The sequence below is a fragment of the Pelophylax lessonae genome, assembly GCF_965119305.1.
Source record: "Pelophylax lessonae genome assembly, chromosome: 8".
In the NCBI taxonomy this organism is placed as follows: Eukaryota; Metazoa; Chordata; class Amphibia; order Anura; family Ranidae; genus Pelophylax; species Pelophylax lessonae.
In genome coordinates this window covers 253,217,512-253,237,733 of record NC_138775.1, presented here as the reverse complement: position 1 = coordinate 253,237,733, position 20,222 = coordinate 253,217,512, and the positions used below count along the sequence as shown (strand labels likewise).

The 20,222-nt window shown below is 39.3% G+C and overlaps 2 protein-coding genes across 2 annotated transcripts in view; both read right to left on the bottom strand.

The window, feature by feature from the left end:
- The window catches only part of LOC309562239 (vitellogenin-A2-like), a 118,828-nt gene that overhangs the window by 86,249 nt on the left and 12,357 nt on the right, over window positions 1–20,222 (bottom strand). The window contains exons 12-23 of the mRNA XM_082266360.1: window positions 19,714–19,937; window positions 19,474–19,571; window positions 19,267–19,391; window positions 17,331–17,432; window positions 16,959–17,078; window positions 16,669–16,858; window positions 15,139–15,232; window positions 14,824–15,009; window positions 14,411–14,558; window positions 14,088–14,316; window positions 13,826–13,998; window positions 12,140–12,935 (exon numbers count right to left, since the gene is read on the bottom strand). Coding sequence (XP_082122486.1) covers window positions 12,140–12,935; window positions 13,826–13,998; window positions 14,088–14,316; window positions 14,411–14,558; window positions 14,824–15,009; window positions 15,139–15,232; window positions 16,669–16,858; window positions 16,959–17,078; window positions 17,331–17,432; window positions 19,267–19,391; window positions 19,474–19,571; window positions 19,714–19,937 — 2,485 coding nt within the window. The remainder of the gene's footprint in view (window positions 1–12,139; window positions 12,936–13,825; window positions 13,999–14,087; window positions 14,317–14,410; window positions 14,559–14,823; window positions 15,010–15,138; window positions 15,233–16,668; window positions 16,859–16,958; window positions 17,079–17,330; window positions 17,433–19,266; window positions 19,392–19,473; window positions 19,572–19,713; window positions 19,938–20,222) is intronic.
- On the bottom strand, window positions 3,386–11,247 carry LOC309561738 (vitellogenin-A2-like). Its single transcript, XM_082265739.1, has 12 exons — window positions 11,167–11,247; window positions 9,799–9,879; window positions 9,491–9,703; window positions 9,250–9,392; window positions 7,916–8,054; window positions 6,838–6,973; window positions 6,565–6,751; window positions 5,802–5,896; window positions 5,621–5,718; window positions 5,280–5,439; window positions 4,589–4,744; window positions 3,386–3,656 (listed from the first exon to the last, which is right to left on the bottom strand). The coding sequence occupies exons 1-12, from the start codon at window positions 11,230–11,232 to the stop codon at window positions 3,547–3,549; spliced, it is 1,584 nt and encodes a 527-aa protein (XP_082121865.1). The 5' UTR covers window positions 11,233–11,247; the 3' UTR covers window positions 3,386–3,546.

Sequence of the window (20,222 nt, the reverse complement as noted above, 5' to 3'; positions counted from 1 at the left end):
ATTCTGCACATCTAACTTCACATATGTTTGATATCTGCACTTAAAGTTGGACTGTAATTGTTTACCATACAGTTGCTCTATATTTGGGACTTCCTATTTATGCATGCGGTCACTTTCCAGTGGGCACTATTGTGTTTCATTTGATCATTATTTTATTATTTTATATATATATGTATGAATACTGATCTTTTATTCATGCTAAGTTATATTAGCTCTGTTAGTGTTATAGGTTTCTCTTATTAAGTGAATCTGTTACACACTTTATTGGTGTATCTAAAGTGCCCAAACCGATGCTGGCCTCCTCAAGCAGGGAACTTCAAGCAACACTGTAAAAAGACACAGGAGCGTGCATACGCCTAGTGCATTATCACCACCAAATTTTATTGAATCAAAAATGCCAAAAACATACTCACAAACATGAGGAAGTACAAGCTTATCAGAGGAAGAGAGATGTCCCTCAAAACGCAGCAACTTTCCAACCGCAGCTGTTGTGGCATCACCTAAGCTGGAGTATTTTGATAAGTTTGTACCTTCTCATGTTTGTGAGTATGTTTTGACATTTTTTATTTAGTACAATTTGGGGGTGGTAATGCACTAGGCATTTTCACCCTCCTTTTACTGTACAGGGGAGATGGCAGGAAGATGCCCAACATGCTGTTGCTATGAGTAACCAAGACTGGTGGGAATGCTATAGCAGCCAGACAGCGGGAAGGTGGTATCGGGGCATGGGTTACAGCTCATCTGGTTAGTGAGGGGATTGGTGCTTTGAATCCCTCCTTACCGGTCATTGTCCCACAGCATTTGGGATTGAATCTGCAGCACAGAGACCCTATGCACCTAGCTAAAGAAAGGGGAAAGTTAGGAGTTAACTGGAGTACATGTGGAGATCCGCGCTTGGTGCACAGCGGGATCTCTGTTCTGCTGCAGGGAGTGAGGTGGCAGAGTGTGTTACAGCGCAACTGGAAGATCCTAAAGCATGACCTGGTTTTGGGGAGTTTTTTACCACCAAGACCGGAAATAGTGTTTAGAAAACCAAAGGATCCGAGGAGTCAAATTGCACCTAGCAAAGTTGGGAAACCCAGAGTCCCCAGAGGGGTATCAGCACCTAATCCCTGGTTTTCTGTTTTTGATCAAAGGGGTAACTATAGATGCGGGGTCAGAAACTGCTGAGACTACCCCTTCATGTGGCACCGGAAAAAAGAGGTAGCAGGCACTGAGGGCCGGAGCCACACGATCAAACAGTTCATCAATTGTGGCACCAGCTACTTGATCTATGCCCTGATTTGCCCGTGTGGCCTATTATACATTGGACGTACCACACGACCCCTGAGAGTGAGATTCGGGGAACACAAGTGTAGTATACTTAGCAAAAAGATTAAGGAAGGACCTAGAGATCGTAACAACTATTCAGTACCCCCAACATTTTGGTCAGCTCCATGATGGGGATCCAACTGGGTTGAGGGTTTTTGGCATTGAAGCTATCAGTAGGGACCAGGATGATGGGGCGAGGTTTCAGAGACTATGCAAGAGGGAATCCTATTGGATATTCACTTTAGGGTCCCTAGCACCTGGGGGTATCAATGAAGATATAGAGATTCATGGAGTTGTATAGAGTCACTATGATTGTGATCACACCCTGTTATCCCTGGAGGAGGCAGACATATATATACACTGATTCATTCTTGTTTTTAGGATCAGGGTTATGGAAGTTTGACTTTTCCAAGCCTGAAGTCCTTTTATCTGGTTCTCCTTTTGTTCTCTGCTTTTTATAATAACTTTTGTAATAATTTTTATAACAATATCAATTTATCAATTTGACAATTGATTTTTGTTATGGCAATAATTTTTTGTAATCATCTCCCTTTGATATTATTCAACCTAGCGGGTGCACAACACAACATTTCTATGTGAGTGTGTGCATTTTTTTGTGTACACATACACTTTTGGCCATAGTTCGATTCAATTTGCAAGCAGACCCTTGGTCTGAAGTTTAAAATGGTCTAGGACTGGTAGTAAGGACTTATCAGCATATCCAGTCTTCTCCTTTCTGGAAGAATTCACCAGTTTATTCTTAGTCAATCATTTTAATATATATTTTAATATATATATACATTTTTTTATATGTAGATATATTTAATATACATTTTTATCTGTTTTAGGGAGTTTTTAGGTACCCATGGAATGATATTGATAGGATTTTAACCTTTCTATATATATACATATTTTGTACCACAGTTTAGAGGGCGCCTCGGTTGCTTATTGAGGGGGATTTTTTTATCTATATAATATAATACATTTTATTTTTACTTTTATTAATTTTTATTTATTATTTCTTTCACATCATATGCATGCACATGATTAGGTGTATATACGTGCATACACACGTGTGCCTTGTTACATTGTAGGGCATATATATGTCCGCACTTCTAATTACTGATTTTGAAGTACTTTCTGCTAGATTCAATGAGCCAGATCGCTCCCCCCTGATGGCCGAGACTAGGAGGTCAGACATAGATTTTTGGATGGAGGGTGTGGGAGTGTAGGCATATTAGACTATAGTGCACGGATGGCGAGCGCTGTACCCAGCGATGGGCTAGGTCTGGGTGGAAAGGATCGCCCTGGTGTTTACATCCGCCAGCCTGGACATATGGAAGGAAGTGACGTCAGCGGAAGTGATGTCAACAGGTTGGAACGCATGATATGAACATTTTTTACCTTTCTTTGTGAGTAGCCATTTTATATGTTGCATAAATAAACCTATTATTGAGGATAATGCGCTAGGTCGTGCGCCCTTTCTTTGTTTCTTTTTGCCTGAGGTGGCAGAGTATCTGAACTGGTGGAGTAGGACACAGGCTCCATGGTGTCCCCCAAAAATGATGCATTAAGGAAGATAAGGTGTACAATGTCATGGGAAGAGTGTCTCACAGTGAAGAGCCTCTAGTTTATGTACTGCTCTGCAAGGTGGACAGCTCCCTTCTAAACATGGGTACTGCCTTAATGCTGATTCTCCCAGGACTATGGTCTGCCTGGTCCTGGACATTAGTTAGTGCATCCATATAGTGGTCCCCATTCTCGGGGCGGTTTGGCTCTAGCCTCAAAACCTGGTGTAGTCTCCATCTGAAAGGTGAGTAGGCCCCACCCACATCCCGAGCTGGAGCAATGTAACTATGTAAAAATTACCATACCTAAACGTCAGTTTTAATTATTCTTTTAACTCAGCATTTCTAAAATACATTAAAATGTATTTACTGGAATAACCAATTACAGTATATGCACCAATAACTCTCCTTTTTCACATCATTTTGTTTATTACTACAGCACAGTTGCTCTTTGAGGGTAAGCTATTCATGCAGATCTTTAATGGTAAAGGAGACCAGAACAGCAGTATTTTTGAATGCAAACTTTTTATTCGGAATGAAATACATTACAAAGAAGAGATTACTTCTTGGGATAAACCTGAAGTGAAAATCATGTCTCTGTGGGCTACACAGATTATACAGGGAATTAAAGTATCTTCCAATAATAAAGTGACGGTGTCATATCAGATTAGGATGAGCAGGATTCACATTCGCAGGCAGTGTGGGCTTGTACCATTTCTGTGATATCTTCAGGTTTGTCTAGGTATGTTTGTCCTTCAGCCAGTTCCAGAGCTGAATCTACAGGAAGAAGACACATTAAAAATGATCAATTCGACTTCATAAAAAAACTATTTCTCAGATACTTTAAAGCAGTAGGTAAGCGAAGGACACCTGGCTTTTTTAAAGTAACCAATGCAATACTATAGAGTTTGGATAAATGGTTTAGTGCACTATAAACACTGATAGTTAAAAAATACAGTTTTTTTGTTTTTTTGTAGAGGGCTATTCATCAGATCAATAAAAAGGAACAACTAAGGAGGAAAGAGAGACAGATGGATTTAGTTCCAAAAGAAGGACTGTCTCTCTAAGGCCTTAAGGCCTCATTCATTACACTGAGTTCAGAGAAATGCACCCCAAGGATGTTAGATTGGGAGCAGCAGCTGTTTCTGTGCAGTTGCTGCATCCCAATTGATTTAAATGAGGACGACCAGCTTGTGGATGCATGGAACACTTGTGCATCCCTTGCCCCTGTTTAATCTTCAATGCATTGGTGCTGCATATGTGATCAGTTATGACACCAGCCAATGGTTTGACAGTTTGGCTGAGAGCACAAGTAAACGTGACAGCTAGCATTTTATGGCATTCCGGGATTGTAACTGTTTTTTTAATTGATGGGTTTTCTTCTGCCCCTATGTGAACGAGGCCTTAATCAAGGACAGTAGGGGGCTATGTATTTGGATTAGTGGTAAAACATTTTTAGCATTACAAGGCCAGTCCAGTTCATGTGTGATTAAATACCCTATTCCCGAACAGAGTTTTGTACAACTTTGCCAATTTTGAGGGCAACACAGACTGTTCATCAATCAGAAATGTTATACATGACTCTTTTAATGTAAACTCTTTGGAAACAAAAACCATATTTATTGAACGAAAAGGCCCAATGATGTACTTTTTTTCTATTAAACTGGTATTTTCACTTTATATACAGAAAAAGTTGAGTAAACACCTACCATAGGGTAGACAGTGGAAAGCAATGGGCACATCAACGGTCTGAGTTGCACGACATGTTTTGGCACAGCGCAAGACAGGATGAATATTATAACACTTAGACTTTTCTCCATAGATTTCATCCTCGAGTTTCACAAGAGTGTGTTGAAGGTTGCAACCTTAGCAGAATGAGTGAAGCAAAGGAAGAATTATATTTTTGGAAAATGTCTTTTAGCCCCCCCCCCCCCCTAGTCTTCCCTTGCTGGAAAGATGGTTGAATAAAAAAAATAGAACTTTTAAATAAAGACTGTCCTCCACCTTCATGTTATCGGTGTTATTGCTTGTGCAGCCCTGCAATTAGCTCAATTTATTACTATGCCTTCCCTAAGCTAACCTCTAAACCCCCTGTATAGACTTACAGTACTTATAGCAATCATTGAGTATTTAATTGATCTGATCTTTCTTTAGCAGGGTTTCTTTTATTTTCCTTGTTCTTGTTTACCAAAAAAAAAAAATCTGTAAAGAAGATATGGATGGTGCCATATGTGAACTGTAAATATGGCCCTAGAGGGGAAATATGTAAAATGGGATGGTTATCTCTGCAATATTGTGTTGATTTACCACTAGCCTAATCTTTAGTGTTGAAGTGGAATTTGTTTGCTGACTATACAAGCTTCCCACCATCAACCACCAAGAGTTGGTTTCCAGGAGTACCTTCGGTGCAGGACTGAGAAGGAAGGATCCAAGAATGAATATGGCTAGCTGAATCCTTGGCAACAGATCCATCAGGTCTTCGGAACTCTTGAACTGTCTCATCATCATTATGACCGCATACACCGCATAACTGGCCTTTCATGCTGAGAGTTGGTCGCACCTGGTATGACAGACATACAATTGAAATGGAGATGGTATGTTTTTGCAAAAATCCACATTCTATTCCCATCTTGAAATGCTTTCACTGTCTGGCTCAGTCTACTGCATATGAACTACACTTTGTATTATAGAGACACAGTGTGAGGGTATACAAAGCTATAAAAGATACATAAGGTTAATACCTGAACATTTCCTTGATCATAGTTAATGCTCTCGATACCAAAGTCGGGTGCCAGCAGAGACACACCTGTTTCCGTTTTTAAAATTTCCACTCTTGGTTCTGTTGAGGCAACAAACATTTTAGCTTCATATTTTAGCACAATCCACCTAACGTCTTTTTTTATGTAGAAAAAGGGTACGTACCACCAAAGGATGCGTATGGGAGCTGATCCATAGTTAGAGTGTGGCCATTTATGCTCATTTCTGTAGAACCAGACTGCTGGAACATGTGAATGTCACTGAATGAAAAAAGAATAGGGGACTTTCAAACATGTTTTCCTTTATTGCTTTAATGTTAACAGTGGAATGTTTAGATATGTATTTTGGAAGTAAAATGAACTGCTTACTGAGCTTTGTATATTGCTCTTCGGCTTTTGGCCCCTTTCCACCCTCAATCTGTATGTTAAGGTTCCCTGGCATGATGCTCTGTGCCAAAGATACATTTACATAAATTCTCCCCTTTGAGAACCAGCAGCCAACAGTTTGAATGACTGCTTGTTCTTAATCCTGGCACTCAGTGACAGCCAGGTCCCCATTAATGATCAGAAACCAATTAAAGTGCTTTCTGATTTGATGTGAACATTACGTCAGTAAGTCACTCCTGAGATGGGCTATGGACTCTGGGATTTGAAGTGTACATAGAGCAATGCCCATGACCACAATTAACGAGCACTGCTCCTTACAAACAACAGTAAGTGAGGAGAAAAAGGAAGTTCAGGAGCTCACAGAGCACATTACAAGGAATCAGAAAAACAAAAGTAAGAAACAAATTCATGAAAAATAAATTACAGGGGGCATTAAGTAGTGGATGTGTATGGATTATTTTTTGACCATAAGGATATTGTTTAGTGCCACTTTAAAGCCGTACGTTATAGCAGTAGTTTGCACACATAAATTATGTACTCACTAGTGACCAAGTTTGATGGTAATGTCATTTTTGCTAGGCTCCTTCTTAGATGGCTTTGCCAACACCATGAACTTTAACTCCTCACTGCAGTCTTGGGCCAGGATGTGGAAGCATCCCTCGGGTAGTGCCTGGGCAAGATTTACTCCGTTGAAGGTTGTGATCTGGTTTTTGGATACCGTGCATTCTCCTGTCAACAAGTGAATTTGGTCAGCATGTAAAAGAGCACCACTGTAATCACTGTTTCTTTTTTGTACAATCTTTAACTCATCAAACCTTGCAAAGATTTCTTAAGGATCTGGGGAGATTCAGCGAGAATGTTCAGTGATGGAGCCTGAAGGATCTCGCTCTGTGAAATGCGTCGGACTGGAATTGGCATTGGGATTCTGAGAGCATTGTAGTGCAGGGTAATCTGTAACCAGCCAATAAGGACATAGAGATTAGTTGCCATTTGTACCAAATTTATGACACCAATAAAGCACTACAATTAGTTTCACTAAAATATTAGTATTTTTCACTCTCTGGTCATAAGTTGATTATAGGCCATTGGGGAAGACCCTAATACATGATTCCTTCCACCTCTTCACCTTAGCCCTACTGCTTTCATCACCCAAATCTTTCTCTGGTTCAGATGCTGCTTTAATTTTCTGAATGTATTTGGGAATAGGGAGATACAAACAAAGTGACTAAGGTATGCCATACATATTTCATTTGTTTGCGTTCAACCGGCGAATTGAACAAACAAAATAACGAAATCCCCCATCCACACCTTCGTTGTGGATGGGGAATCACTCTTACTGAGCTATTGTATTCTGCCGGTGGAGAGCCTTCCCTGCCGGCAGAATACAATGATCAGTGTTGCCGGCTATATCTGGTGGCACTGATCATTCAGGAAAAACCCAATAGGCTAGTTTTACACAAGTCTATTGATAGATCAACTTGTGTATATCCACCCTGCCCACACATGGATTGAAATTCAGCCAGTCCCTGCTGAACTGACCAAATTTTAATCCATGCATGCCTGGCTTTAGGGATTCAAGGTGCCCACATTCCATATCACTAGTGAGACAATTCCTACATCTATACTAACAACTGATTAGGTAGCTAGGTAGATATTGATGGGTGAATGCTTTGGGTCATTTTTGAGTATGCAACAATAACCATTCTTAACCTTGTGCCCTACTGACAATTGTAAAATTTTGAATCATGTTCTGTCTCAGTAATATTGAGAACACCAGAACAAACAGATAACTTTTCACTCATGAAATGGCAGGTTCAATACATACAGGAATATATACTGTATATATATATATATATATATATATATATATATATATATATTTTTTTTTTTTACCTTTGGAAGCTGGATAAGAACATCAACAGTACGTGGAGAGCTGAGGGCCACAGTGAATCTGATTCGACGCTGAGGGTTCCTCTTGTAACTCTCAGAGAATCCAAGCAAGTAAGCAGCCCCTGGGATATATTGGTTCATGCTAAAAAACACAGGAAGAACATTTAACACCAATGTAGACTTACAGATGTTATTAAGGCATATGGAGCTTTTTTACAGCTTTTAAAATAAAATAAAATACAGGGCAACCAGAAAAACATAAATGGAAGGTGCTGTGAATTGTGATTACAATCCTCTGTGTCTTCAAGAAAGAATGCAATGGATAGTTAATGGAACTGAAACATTTCATCCTACTTTGTCACTGTTCTTTGTATAACTAACTAACAGGTCTTACTTTGAGCTGCACCTTTTATCAGGACCCACCTTTCATTAAATCATCAGATATCCATCAACTCTCTTAAGCTGTGCATACATTAACCAGATTAAATTTGCTACGTGGGTGGCCCTGTCAACCCCTCCAGGATGAAACCCTTTGATTGAAAAATTTGAAAGAGAGGTACAGATATTTTACGGCCAAACAGTGGCTGCATCCAATTTGGCATGTTGACAGCTGCCACATGAAGAGCGAGAGATTTCAACAATCTATTCTAACTAACTTGGGGCAGAACGAAAAAAAATCTAACAGTGTATAGGTTCTTTGACATTGCAGGCAGTGCTTTCCACTCCCTGAAAAGTGTTCTGATGGACCGCTTTGCAGAGGACAGTATAGCAGCAGCCATTTTTTTTCTAATCCCAAAATGGATTTTGTATTAGAAAATCACAACCGTGAGCCTAATGTTTGGCTTGTGGTTGCAGCATGCTCCCATTGACCTCAATGGGCCAGTTTGACAGACGGTAGCGCCTGACAAGCTCTGCAGGCTAAAATAAGTTTGCCACTGTCAGGACATGTATATTGCCCTGTCCGGCTGTAAATTTGAAATTTAGGTGAACACCCGGGGAGCAGTTTAACAACAGCTCAGCCACCTGTTTTTACGATCCCATGGCCGCCCATGTGAAAGCGCAGTATGGCTAACTTTAGTCTTCAAACACACTTTTATAATGGCATCTGTTGAGGAAACCGTATAAACCTTAAGCCCCAGTATTTTGCTTCCACTAACTGATTTTTTCTCATCTCTGTACCATCTGTCTCTTTTGTAAATTTATAGTCTAAGACTTTTTTGGACAAAGTTCTCATTCCTGGTATTTCATGTTTTTGTTTATTTGATGATAATTAAAGCCTTGGTGAGGAAAGTATACAAAACACTATTAGTGCTATATAAATGCTAACATAAACTTACTTTTCAGCAATAGACCTCAACATAGATGGCACTCTAGACCACTCAGCAGTCACTCTCACAGCTGGCTGCCATCCCAAAAGACCAAGTTGAGCCTTGGTAACGATCCTATAATCTTGACAGTTCTGTCCCCACTTCAAGCTGGCCTGAAAAACCCAAAATAACAAATTGTTTTAATTAAAGGCATGGAAAGCTTAAGGCTTTTATATTTTTGTACACAGGGCAGATGAACAGGTTTTTCTACCTGAACTTCATGTAAGTTCACCACTCCAGCGTTAAGGCATGCTCTCCACCTGCTTGTCTTGTCAAGGTCCACAATGAAGGCCTGTATGCGGGGTTTCAAGATAGAATACTGTGCGTAGACAATCATTTGGTATCCTTGGTGTGAGTTGTCATGTCTGATGGCCTTTACAGTCACAACCAGTATTGGAGGAGTGTTGTCTCCCAAAAATTTGCCCTATGCAGAGTTAGAAAGCAAAAGAGCAGGATGTAAGAAGGATCGTACCAACTGGAGATGAGTTTAGGCCGAAAAATCTCAGGCACCATTCCTACCTTGCGTGGAAAACTGCTGCTGCTGGAAGATGAAGAGCTTGAGGAAGAGGATGAATGAGCTGCCCGTTGCTTGCTGGCCTTCTAGAAAATGAAATGGTTGTTCAAGTTGATGTATGTAATATTAAATATCTATACATTTTGATTTGCCTTGCTAACTGTACCATTAGCCAGCAAAAAAAAATGCTTAGTGAAGCTTTCTTATAACAGAAGGCATCTGCATTTCTTACTTCAATCATAAATCCCAAAAATATAGGGATTGTTTTCTCATTTTATGGTAGTTGGGGGTAACCATGCAAATCATTCCCATATACACCTGTACCAGCTGTACATCCAAAACGGCTGCAGAAATATACAAGTGTATCAGTGGATTAAAACAAGATCATATCCCAAGTAGATCCTATATGTATACACACAAAAAAAAAACACAAATCCACTACTTAATGGGGTTGATTTACTAAAACTGTAGAGTGTGAAATCTGATGCAGCTCTGCATAGAAACCAATCAGCTTCTAGGATTTTTTTGTCAAAACTTAATTGAACAAGCTGAAGTTAGAAGCTGATTGGCTATCATGCACAGCTGCACCAAATTCTGAGCGCATCAGTTTTAGTAAATCAGCCCCATTGCTATATCTGTAATGACATATGTGGTGGTATAATAATATGGTTGAATCAGATACCTTTGTTGGGCAATGTTTGTGGGCTAGTCATTAGGAGTTGTATCTGCAGTACTACATGAGCATGCAATAACTTTGTTTTAAAACAACTGTGATTTTTAACTGTTTTGTTAAACCAATATAAAGTAAATGATTTTGGAAGTATTTTGCACACTTCCCGAGAGTTAACACCTAAAAAGGTACACTTGTGCCTTTATATTTTTTGTGTATACACATCCAAACCTGCTGGTTTACAGCACAGACACAGCCTATACATTTTTGGATTGGTGATGGACGTGAGATATGCAGATTCCTTCTGTGCTGGTTTAGTGGAAGGCTTTATGTTTCCTTTTAGCCCACCTCATCATAACCTGTTTGGTTATCCCTATAAAAGCTGACATTTTAAGAAATGTTGCTTATATATGAAATTTTGCAAAGGGAAATGTGGTGATGATACCCCTGGCTAATCAGATATCAATAATTTGAAATTGTTAGATTTTGACTTTGTTGATAAAGGTTTTTAAAGAATGACTGGCATCTTGGACTTTTTGTAGGATGGTATAATCCTTCTACAAACCAATGAGTATACCTTTTATACACAGTCACAATACACAGTGTACTTTTTATCTCTGTGTGACAGATACGTTTTGCACATGGCACCCAAAATAAATGTTAGAGGTTAAAAACAAAGCACCTTCAAATAGGGGATACTTACCTTTTGTTCTCTGCCTTGCTTAAAGCGAAGGTTGTAAATCTGTCTATATCCCTGTAAAGATAACATAACAGATAATTATTCATTAACTAACAAAATTACACTGTATGTCAATTATAGCAACAAAGTAGTTTGCATTAGATGCTACTGTCAGGTAGACCATTTTTTTTTAGCCAGGGCTTAACTAGAAATGACAGGACTCAATAGCATAATTTTGACGGGGCACCTATCAGTGGTAGATGGTCTGTAATGCACTCCAATTTACAAAAGCAAACAGCCTATCATTTACAGCTACTGCTTAAAGTAGAAGTTCGGCTTAAAACTAACTAACTCTAAATCTACTCACAGCCACATTCTAAGACTAACCCTATCCAACCCTGTAAAGCAAAACTAGCTATACATATCTTTTCTGAAGCTGATCCAGTCTGGTCTCCAGCATCGGATGCTGTTTGCAGGAGACAGCCGACAATGGCTGGGAAATGCCTAAGAAGTGATTTCACCCATAATGGGGCTTCTGTTGTCGGCTGCCTCCTCTGCACACTCCCACACACAGAAGCTGCTGCTGACAGTTCAGCGTGGGACCGGACCGGATCGGCTTCAGAAAAGGTATGTATAGCGATTTCTTCTTTACACGTATAGATAGGTTAGTCTTAGAATATTGCTGCAAGTAGATTTAGAATTAGTTCGTTTTAAGCTAAACTTCTACTTCCAACCAATGCTTGCTGAACAGTTACAAGTTGTAGCCATACAATCAGAATTGGGCAAAGTCAGGGCTTCCAAGAGACCTACTGTGCTTTTCTGTATACTAAAGCTTTGCAGTTAGCCAGGACTAAGGTTGTCAAGGCAGGTGGATCAAAGTGCAATCCCTGTGTTAAAAAGTTGGCACATCCATACTCTACAAGCCAACAATCATACAGTCCCTATTTAGACGTGGACTTGGTCTTCTCTTCCCTTCTGGGGCCCCATGGCAGTTATATGGGCTGCTTTGGCTGTGGTTGTGCCTTAATATTGTTAGGATAGATGAGTATTCTAAGCAATTGGTAGGTATTACAGATACTACAAAGATATATTTCGGTTGTGGTTACCTGTTGTTGTTGGCTGCTACTGCTGCTACTGCTGCTACTGCTTCCACTGTTCCTACTGCTGCTGCTGCTGCTGCTACTGCTGCTACTGCTGCTGCTTTGCTTGCCATGTTGATGGGGATGTTTCTGCTGGTGCTTTTGTTGTCTTGCCTTGCTGTTTCTTCTTGAGCTGCTGCTGCTACTGCTTTTGCTGCTGCTGCTGCTGCTGCTACTGCTGCTGCTACTGCTGCTCCTTCTGTTTCTGTTGCTGCTGCTGCTACTGCTGCTGCTGCTGCTGCTGCTGCTACTACTGCTGCTGCTCGATCTGCGTTTTCCAGACCTCTTTTTGCTTTGACTGCTGCTGCTGCTGCTTGAGCTACTGGTAGCTTTCCTGCCTGAGCTGCTTGAGCTGCTTGAGCTGCTTGAGCTGCTTGAGCTGCTGCTGCTGCTGGAACTATGCTTCTTATTGTGGCCCCTTTGCTTTTGATCCTGTGCATTTTTGTTCGTGGATTTCTGCCTGCTCTGCCTTGCACTGCTACTGCTACTGCTGCTTGGACTTGATGAAGATGAAGAAGAGGAGGATGAAGAACTTGAAGACTGAGATGATTGTTTGCGGGCAAGTTCTGTCTCGTCTTCTGCCAGGGTGTGCCTTTCATGTCTCTGTTTTGGCCGTTTGCGATAATGTTTTTGTTTTAGGGTTACATTGGTGGCCTGCAGTTAAGAGAGAAGTAATTTGTTAGCAAGAAAACACAATTTAGAGCACCTCCTTCTTTTACAAATCACTTACTACCACTTGGTATAAGAATAATAAGTTGCAATAACATACTGTATGATATTGAGACTTAAAATGCCTTCTAATGTCCATTTTTGACACCATGTAAAGCTCTACCTTTTTATACTTTTTCTGCAATCCACAATCAGTTTTTGAACATCCTTGTTATAGGTATGTTTGTTAAAGTATAACTAAAGTCAAAACTTTTTTTTTGTTTTGGATAAAGTGCAGAGGGATTAGAACAACTGTCAGTTTTTATTGTTGTCTGAGCCCCTATTAGGGAGATTCACCCTCTCTATTTGTCCTGTTTACCATAATCATTGGAAGTTAAAGTAAAAGAAAATCCCATATTTTAGGTTGTCCCCAGAAAAGTAATAGAGGGGAAATCTTCCACTGGGGACACTGGTGGTGACCTGGGTGTCCCCAAGAAATTCCCTTTATTTGAAGGGATTTCCCCTCACTTCCTGTTGGGCTATGGGACAGGAAGTTATAGGGAAATCTCCTCAATGGGACACAGATGGGGAAAAAAAATCCGACAGGGGCTATAACCCTCCCTTACCTTATCCAAAAAGAAAAAAAAAATGCTTATAGTTCTACTTTAAGTATGCATCACTACACACCTAATTGTAATTCCCTTATCAACAATACTTCAACAACTGTTTGGTATTATGGAAGATATATCTACCGGTTGTATACTGAAACTTTCTTGTTTTTGTTCATAGCCTATTTTCTTGAAGTCAGTCTTTGCTACGTGAATACTTTGTACTGTTTATATTAGAAACATTTTCCAAAAAAGATTTAATGTTTAAAAAAAAAAAATGTCTCTTACAGAAAAATCATCTTTTATTCCAAGGACGACCTTCAGCCTCTTTATTATTTCAGATTGCTCCATCTGCTCTCCCTCGTGCTTCTCTACATCGACTAGAGTAATTACTTTGGAAGCTGCTTTGTGCCCGACAGTGATTTCAGTTTGGATTTTCTGTATGGGGGGATTCGTGTGTGCTGCAGATAAAATAACACCAATCACAAAACTGTACAGAAGTTTCAACTCCATGCAACAACTATATTACGGGCCCACATTAAAATTTTACCTGGTACTACTGTCAGCTTAGTCTCACGAGCGCCCAACAATTGATAGAAAACGGAATGCCTTTGGTTTGCTGCATTTTGTGACTTGTGCTGAAGGCAAACTTTGACTGGGAGTTTGGGAATTCCAAGACATGCATGGAAATGGAAGAGATTCTTTATATAACCTAAGAATTTATGTGACTTCTTGGCAAGATCCAGATATTTCTTGCTTCCAACCTCTGATAAAGATTCCTAAAAAGAAAAAAAGGAATGAGATGGTGAAATGAGTATAAAAACACTTGGAAGATGCCACCTCCCAGGGTAAATAGAGTCCCATGTTGGTTACCACGGAGCTAGCTGCTTCTGTTGATGCCTTTCCTGATGATTCAAAATGCTTCTTTAAGATGTTCTGGCTGTCTGATCCTGGCACAACCTGTATACTCTTACTTGCATCCAAGTTTTCAATATTTCTTGAGACTGCCTGTGTTTGGGTACTGTAAAAAAATATATTGAAACAAGGTCAACCATAAGATTAGATTCACAGTGCTGAAACGACCATTTCCAGTATCATCTCATAGTCCCCCCCCCCAAGATGCTGACTTTAATAATGTAATATTATTCTGTCCCAAACTAGAAATTTGCGTGCTGGACTCTGTTATATTCTGATGTCGCCAGCTATAGTCTCACTGAAGACTGCATTGATTAATATTTGTCAAGAGAAAGAAGACTTCAAAAATTCCACAGTTAAATCAACAATACCTTATACGAATAAGATCTTGTTCTTGCTGGGGTGGCTGCGATTCAATCTTAATATTACTGTCCTTTAGGTTTACAACAACATTTACTTTCACAGGGGTGTTTACAAGGCCTTTGCCATGGAACTCCAACCCATGCTGCAACATTGGTGTGTTTACTCCCATGGTGGCTACCACATGAACTAATGCGCTGTGGGAAACATAATAGACATGGTGCATTAATGAATCATCAGTCTGTGAAACATAGTTTGCTTTTCTCACAAACAACTTTATTGGCAATTAAACAATGTACATTGCTAGCACAAACGTTTGTTTTCACCTTGGGTTGATGTCTGCAGTGATGTGCACCTCAGATTCAAACAGCTGGCTAATGCTAGAGCTTGGTGAGAAGGGTGGGCTCACCTTCACATCAACTGTACAAAGGAATTAAATGTATTAAAATCAACAAATAACTTAATACACAAGAACAAGTAAGGGTGTATGGCCCTTTAAAAAGTTGCATATTCATCCTGCAATGGACTAACATAACAGATGGGGTTCCCATATAAATACATGTTTTATTTATTATATAAATTGCACTTACATACAGAAAAACCTAAACAGCATATATGACAGAACAGCAGGGCCGCGGCTTCCATGACACTTCTGGTTTTGGTATCCTCACCCATTTATATGAGATCATCTTAAATTGGAAATAGAAGGAGGCTTTCAAGGGAGACCCCATCTGAGAGGAACTATAAAGTAGCCCCTTGGTGGGGAAAGCAATATTTGACCTGGCGCATGACAGGTCCACCATTTGAGGTGAGCGCATGAGTCAACGGTAGTGGGAATCATTGTTCATGTAATTAAAAACAACACAAAAGGTGGAAAATTGAAAGATTTTTTGGGGAAGCAAGAATTGTTGGTCACTCTTCACCAAGAGACTGTGATTAGGGCCCTCTAGTTCCTCCTGTTTTAAACTGTACTGTAACTGTATTGTCTTCCCTCACATTGTAAAGCGCTGCGCAAACTGTTGGCGCTATATAAATCCTGTATAATAATAATAATAATTATATACAGAAGAGACATTTATAAATGCCATGCACTGGCACAATTGCACATTGACACGGTTTATGATGTATATATGATTTATGGATGTTGAGTGATACTTTTGCACAACTACTTATATTTCACATTTAGAGTTGGTATTATTGGAAGTGCATCAATATTATCTATTGTTTACCCCGTTCAGACTGCGGCGACACGACTTGCTGGGGCGACCTATGAAGTTGGGGTGCACAGCGTGCACCGCAACCTCGGCGCGACTTGCACTGACTTCATATAATTGAGGTCAATGCAAGTCGCCTCCAGGTTGCCCCAAAGTAGTACAGGACCATTTTTCTAAGTCGGAGCGACTTGTGTCGCTCCTATTAGAACGGGTCCTCTACTATTCAATGGCGGGCGACCGACCGTGACTTGTCAGGCGACCAAGTTGCCTGACAAGTCGCGCTAGTGTGAATGGAGTCAATTATTTGGATGTATTAGTAGCAAATTAGGTAGGTCCAGCAGTTTTTTGTCATTCTTAAAATTATTTATACATAGGTTGTGGGAACACAATCTGTTTGCAGCCACCTGTATGTGATTTAGTTGGATTAGAGGTAGCGCGGGATAGACTATTTATATATTTTTCTTTCACTGTCCTGTCAGCAAGCTGGGGCTGGAGTATGCTTGACAACAAGCTCCTGGGTAATTCAACCCACCAGTGTCAACTCATTTTAAATGATCAGCTCTGGGAAGACTATCTCTTTATCATATCACACAGTACATGATAATTTCCATATGCAAAAAAAAAAAAATCAGGTGTACATACTATTGACCGGGGCATTTCCCACAAGCATGGTATGCCAGCTGAACTCCATTGGCAAACCAACAGTACTGGGTAGGATGTGGCGGGCCTCAGCAGCCACAACCGCTTGAGCATAATGGCCGACCAAGCCATTCATAAGCTTGTTGATGATGTTCTTGATGGTAACATGCCTTTCTGCTGGCTCATTTATTGCCTAAATCAAATTGAACAAAAAAGATTGTATGTTAAAAGAGACAACAGGCAAAAGTTAGGTACTGTAGATTTTATCTTTCTGAACCTGAGGCAGTTCTTACCTGGGTTATAATCTGGATGGTGTTTTTGCTGATATCATTGAAGGAAAACTCCTGGCTGTAGACCTTGCCGTACACAGAAAACAGGGGCATCTGCAAAGGCTGTGGTCTGAATCCCTTTAACTGTCAAAAAAGAAAAAAAAAATAGGTGTAAATTGATTTAATGTGAAAATTTTTTTCATTACAAATTAACACCTTGAAAACTGGCTGGAAGTTTACGTTTTTTTTTCCTAGGGCTTTGAGATTTAGGCTGCATCTTTTACTAGATCGTAAGCTCCTACGAGGCCGGAACTGCTGTAAACCACTTTAATAAATTATGTATCGCACTATGGAATTGTTGGTGTGATATAAAAGAATAAAGTAAGCCAGTCTCACCAATTTCACAATCTGGGCAATCTTCTTATGCACTGGCAAGTCCTTAAACTGAATATCTTGTCGTCTCAGGATCTGATTGAGTCCTTCAGCTCTTATACCAATCTATGGACAATAGAAACAAACATTTAAAAAAAATGTCATTCACAAATCTTGTTAATTTCAGGTCAACATTAAGTTTGAGACCTTTCTTCAACATGTATTGATTACTATGCTGCTGATAGCTTTGGATATTTAAATATAAACTTCAGGAATACAAGAAAAAACAATTAATGCAGTTGTTCATTACATGTATTTTCAGATACAACTGTCCTAGGTACTGCCATCTGTCCTAGTATCAACCTTTTTGTAATCCCAGAACTAGCAACCAATTAGATGTGCTGCAGTGCATATGTGTTGACAGGTAGCATCCCGACTGAAGGGGAAGGCAGAGTGATGAGTCATCAGTTCGCTGCTTCTTCTTCATTGTCTAATAACAGGGTTGTGTGCAGGGAGATGATCAAGCTGTATTTCTGAACTACAGGTTACCGACTGTGTTCTCTCTATCAGGGCTGTGAACCTTAGTACTGGGTGGACCGAATTACTAAATAGCACCTATATATGTATTTGCATTGTGTATTGTAAAATAAAATTACACAGTATTTGCCTTCCACAGACTAAATAATTGCATATGTATGCATGAACCGCTTAACAAAGCTTTAGCTGCACTGTTAATTAACTTATTTTTTTATCTGGCGGTACAATTATAATTTATATCACTACTTTCTTCTGCATGATTCCACTATCGGGTTGATTTACTAAAGGAGTAGATAATGGCTTCTGATATTCTGACCTTGGCTCCTGATATTCATCCATCCCATGCGAATACTGGGATAAAGTGCAACCAGACCCCCATCTTGGGGTTAGAGTAGCTGGTAAGTGGCTTGAAAGTTGGGTGTGCACTTTGGGTGTGAAGATTTTGCTATAAATACTGAAATATGGATTTTTTGTTGATACACAAGTATAAATTAACTTTTTGCACAAGAGTACTTCTCTTCTTCTTTTTTTCTGATGGACTTTACTGGATTATTTATGAATGTTTTTTAACAGATTCATTTAACATGAATTAATTTAACACTTATTTACAGTTTTTGATCTACAGTATATGAATTTCTTACTTGACTGAATTTATGCACTTTATATTGATAGCACAACGTGTTTTTAATTATCATTAATATGTAAAATGTTTATGTGGACATTTTGTGATTGCAGCTGTCACTGAGAAATTATTATTTTTTTACTATTTGGTGACACTTTTTGCGCAACTTAATTTTTGCTGTAAGTTCACTTAATCATGTGCAAAAAACACAGCAATTTGCTTTTAACATAATTAGATAATTGAAGTAAACTCAACCCTGATTTCCAAAGTACAATTACTCTTCTCTTTGACACTGTCTATCAAATCCTTTTTGTCATAGTTTGATAATATTATTATGCAAGTATAATCTAGGTATAGACAACTACACAGCATCGCTTCTCTTGTTCAGGATTCTAAGTGGAATTGTCTGTAACTAATTTAATTTTGCTTTACTGGGAAATATTATAATTCCTTCCACTGATGGGAGTGCATGGCTATTGCAAACTTATTGTGGTTGATTTACTAAAGGGGTAGAACATCCTCGTTGAATTGGAAGTTAAATTTCACCTAGCTAGCTGTGCTTACTGTGCTGGATCATCAAATCATATGCAAGGAAAAATATATATTTTTTAATCTTTTTTATTTATTTTTTTTTATTTTTCTTGCACGTGGTTGGGCATTCTTTAAAAAGTAATTTTTCAACACATTCATTTGCAAGGTGAATATGTTCTACTTTTTTTGTAAATTAACCTCATTTTGTAATGTTCATATTAGGAAAACAGTTAAAGTATGCAAAAATATAGAACAAAAATGTAGCCATACCTCTGCTACGTCAACCTCAGAACTGCCAACATAGGCCCGCAGTTTGACAATCACGAATGTGGGTATAAAGGTGGATGGACTGTTCATCATATGGACTTTTAAATCAAATCCGGACATGAGGGTATCTATCACAGAAAGAACCATTTTATGACTCTGAGCAATTATTATGTAATAAGCAGTTAGTACTCTTTTTACTGCCATACTTACATTTAAATAGGTTAACATTAATGACCTTGCTGAAGCCGTATCCCAGACTATCAATGCTTGGGTTGAAGAGCTTCAGTGCGATATTGGCAGCAGCAGCCCTAGTGGAAAGATGTCTGATTAGTTCTAAAATGTCAACCCTAACAAATATCTTTAAAATAGGAATGTAAGGCCGTATACCAACATGCATTTCTTTTTTTGACACTGAAAACCTTTTAGAATCCTCAAGATTTTGGTACTTACAGAGGTTCTAATTGGGGAATGCTGCTCCTAGATAAGGCTTTAACTTGAGAAATGACAAAGCTGGCAAGCTGTAGGTTGACTTGGCTTTCTCCTGCAGCCACATTTGCAATGTTGATGAGCATGGCAGGGCTGGGTTTGGTTTCAAATAAGGCCAAAGAAGCCACCATCCTCACTTCTGTGTGAACTGCACGATTCATGTAGACTTGCATGAGGATTTCTTGCACCTAAAATGACAGTATAGATACAGATTATGGTAAGAAGGGACTAAGGAATCAAAAAGCCTCCCAACCAAATCAGTGTGTAGCACAGCAAAACCTTTGTCAGACAGAACTCTTATTTGGATATTAAAGAGATATACCACAAGGTTAAATTCATAAAAAAAGTTTATTGATTGAGTCTAGTAGCCAATGTGTTTCGGGTGCCCGAAAATGCCCCCTTCATCACAGAAAAAAAAAATTGCATTTAAACCCATTGGTGTGTGGGTTTTTAGCTGGTGTCTGTGCGTACCG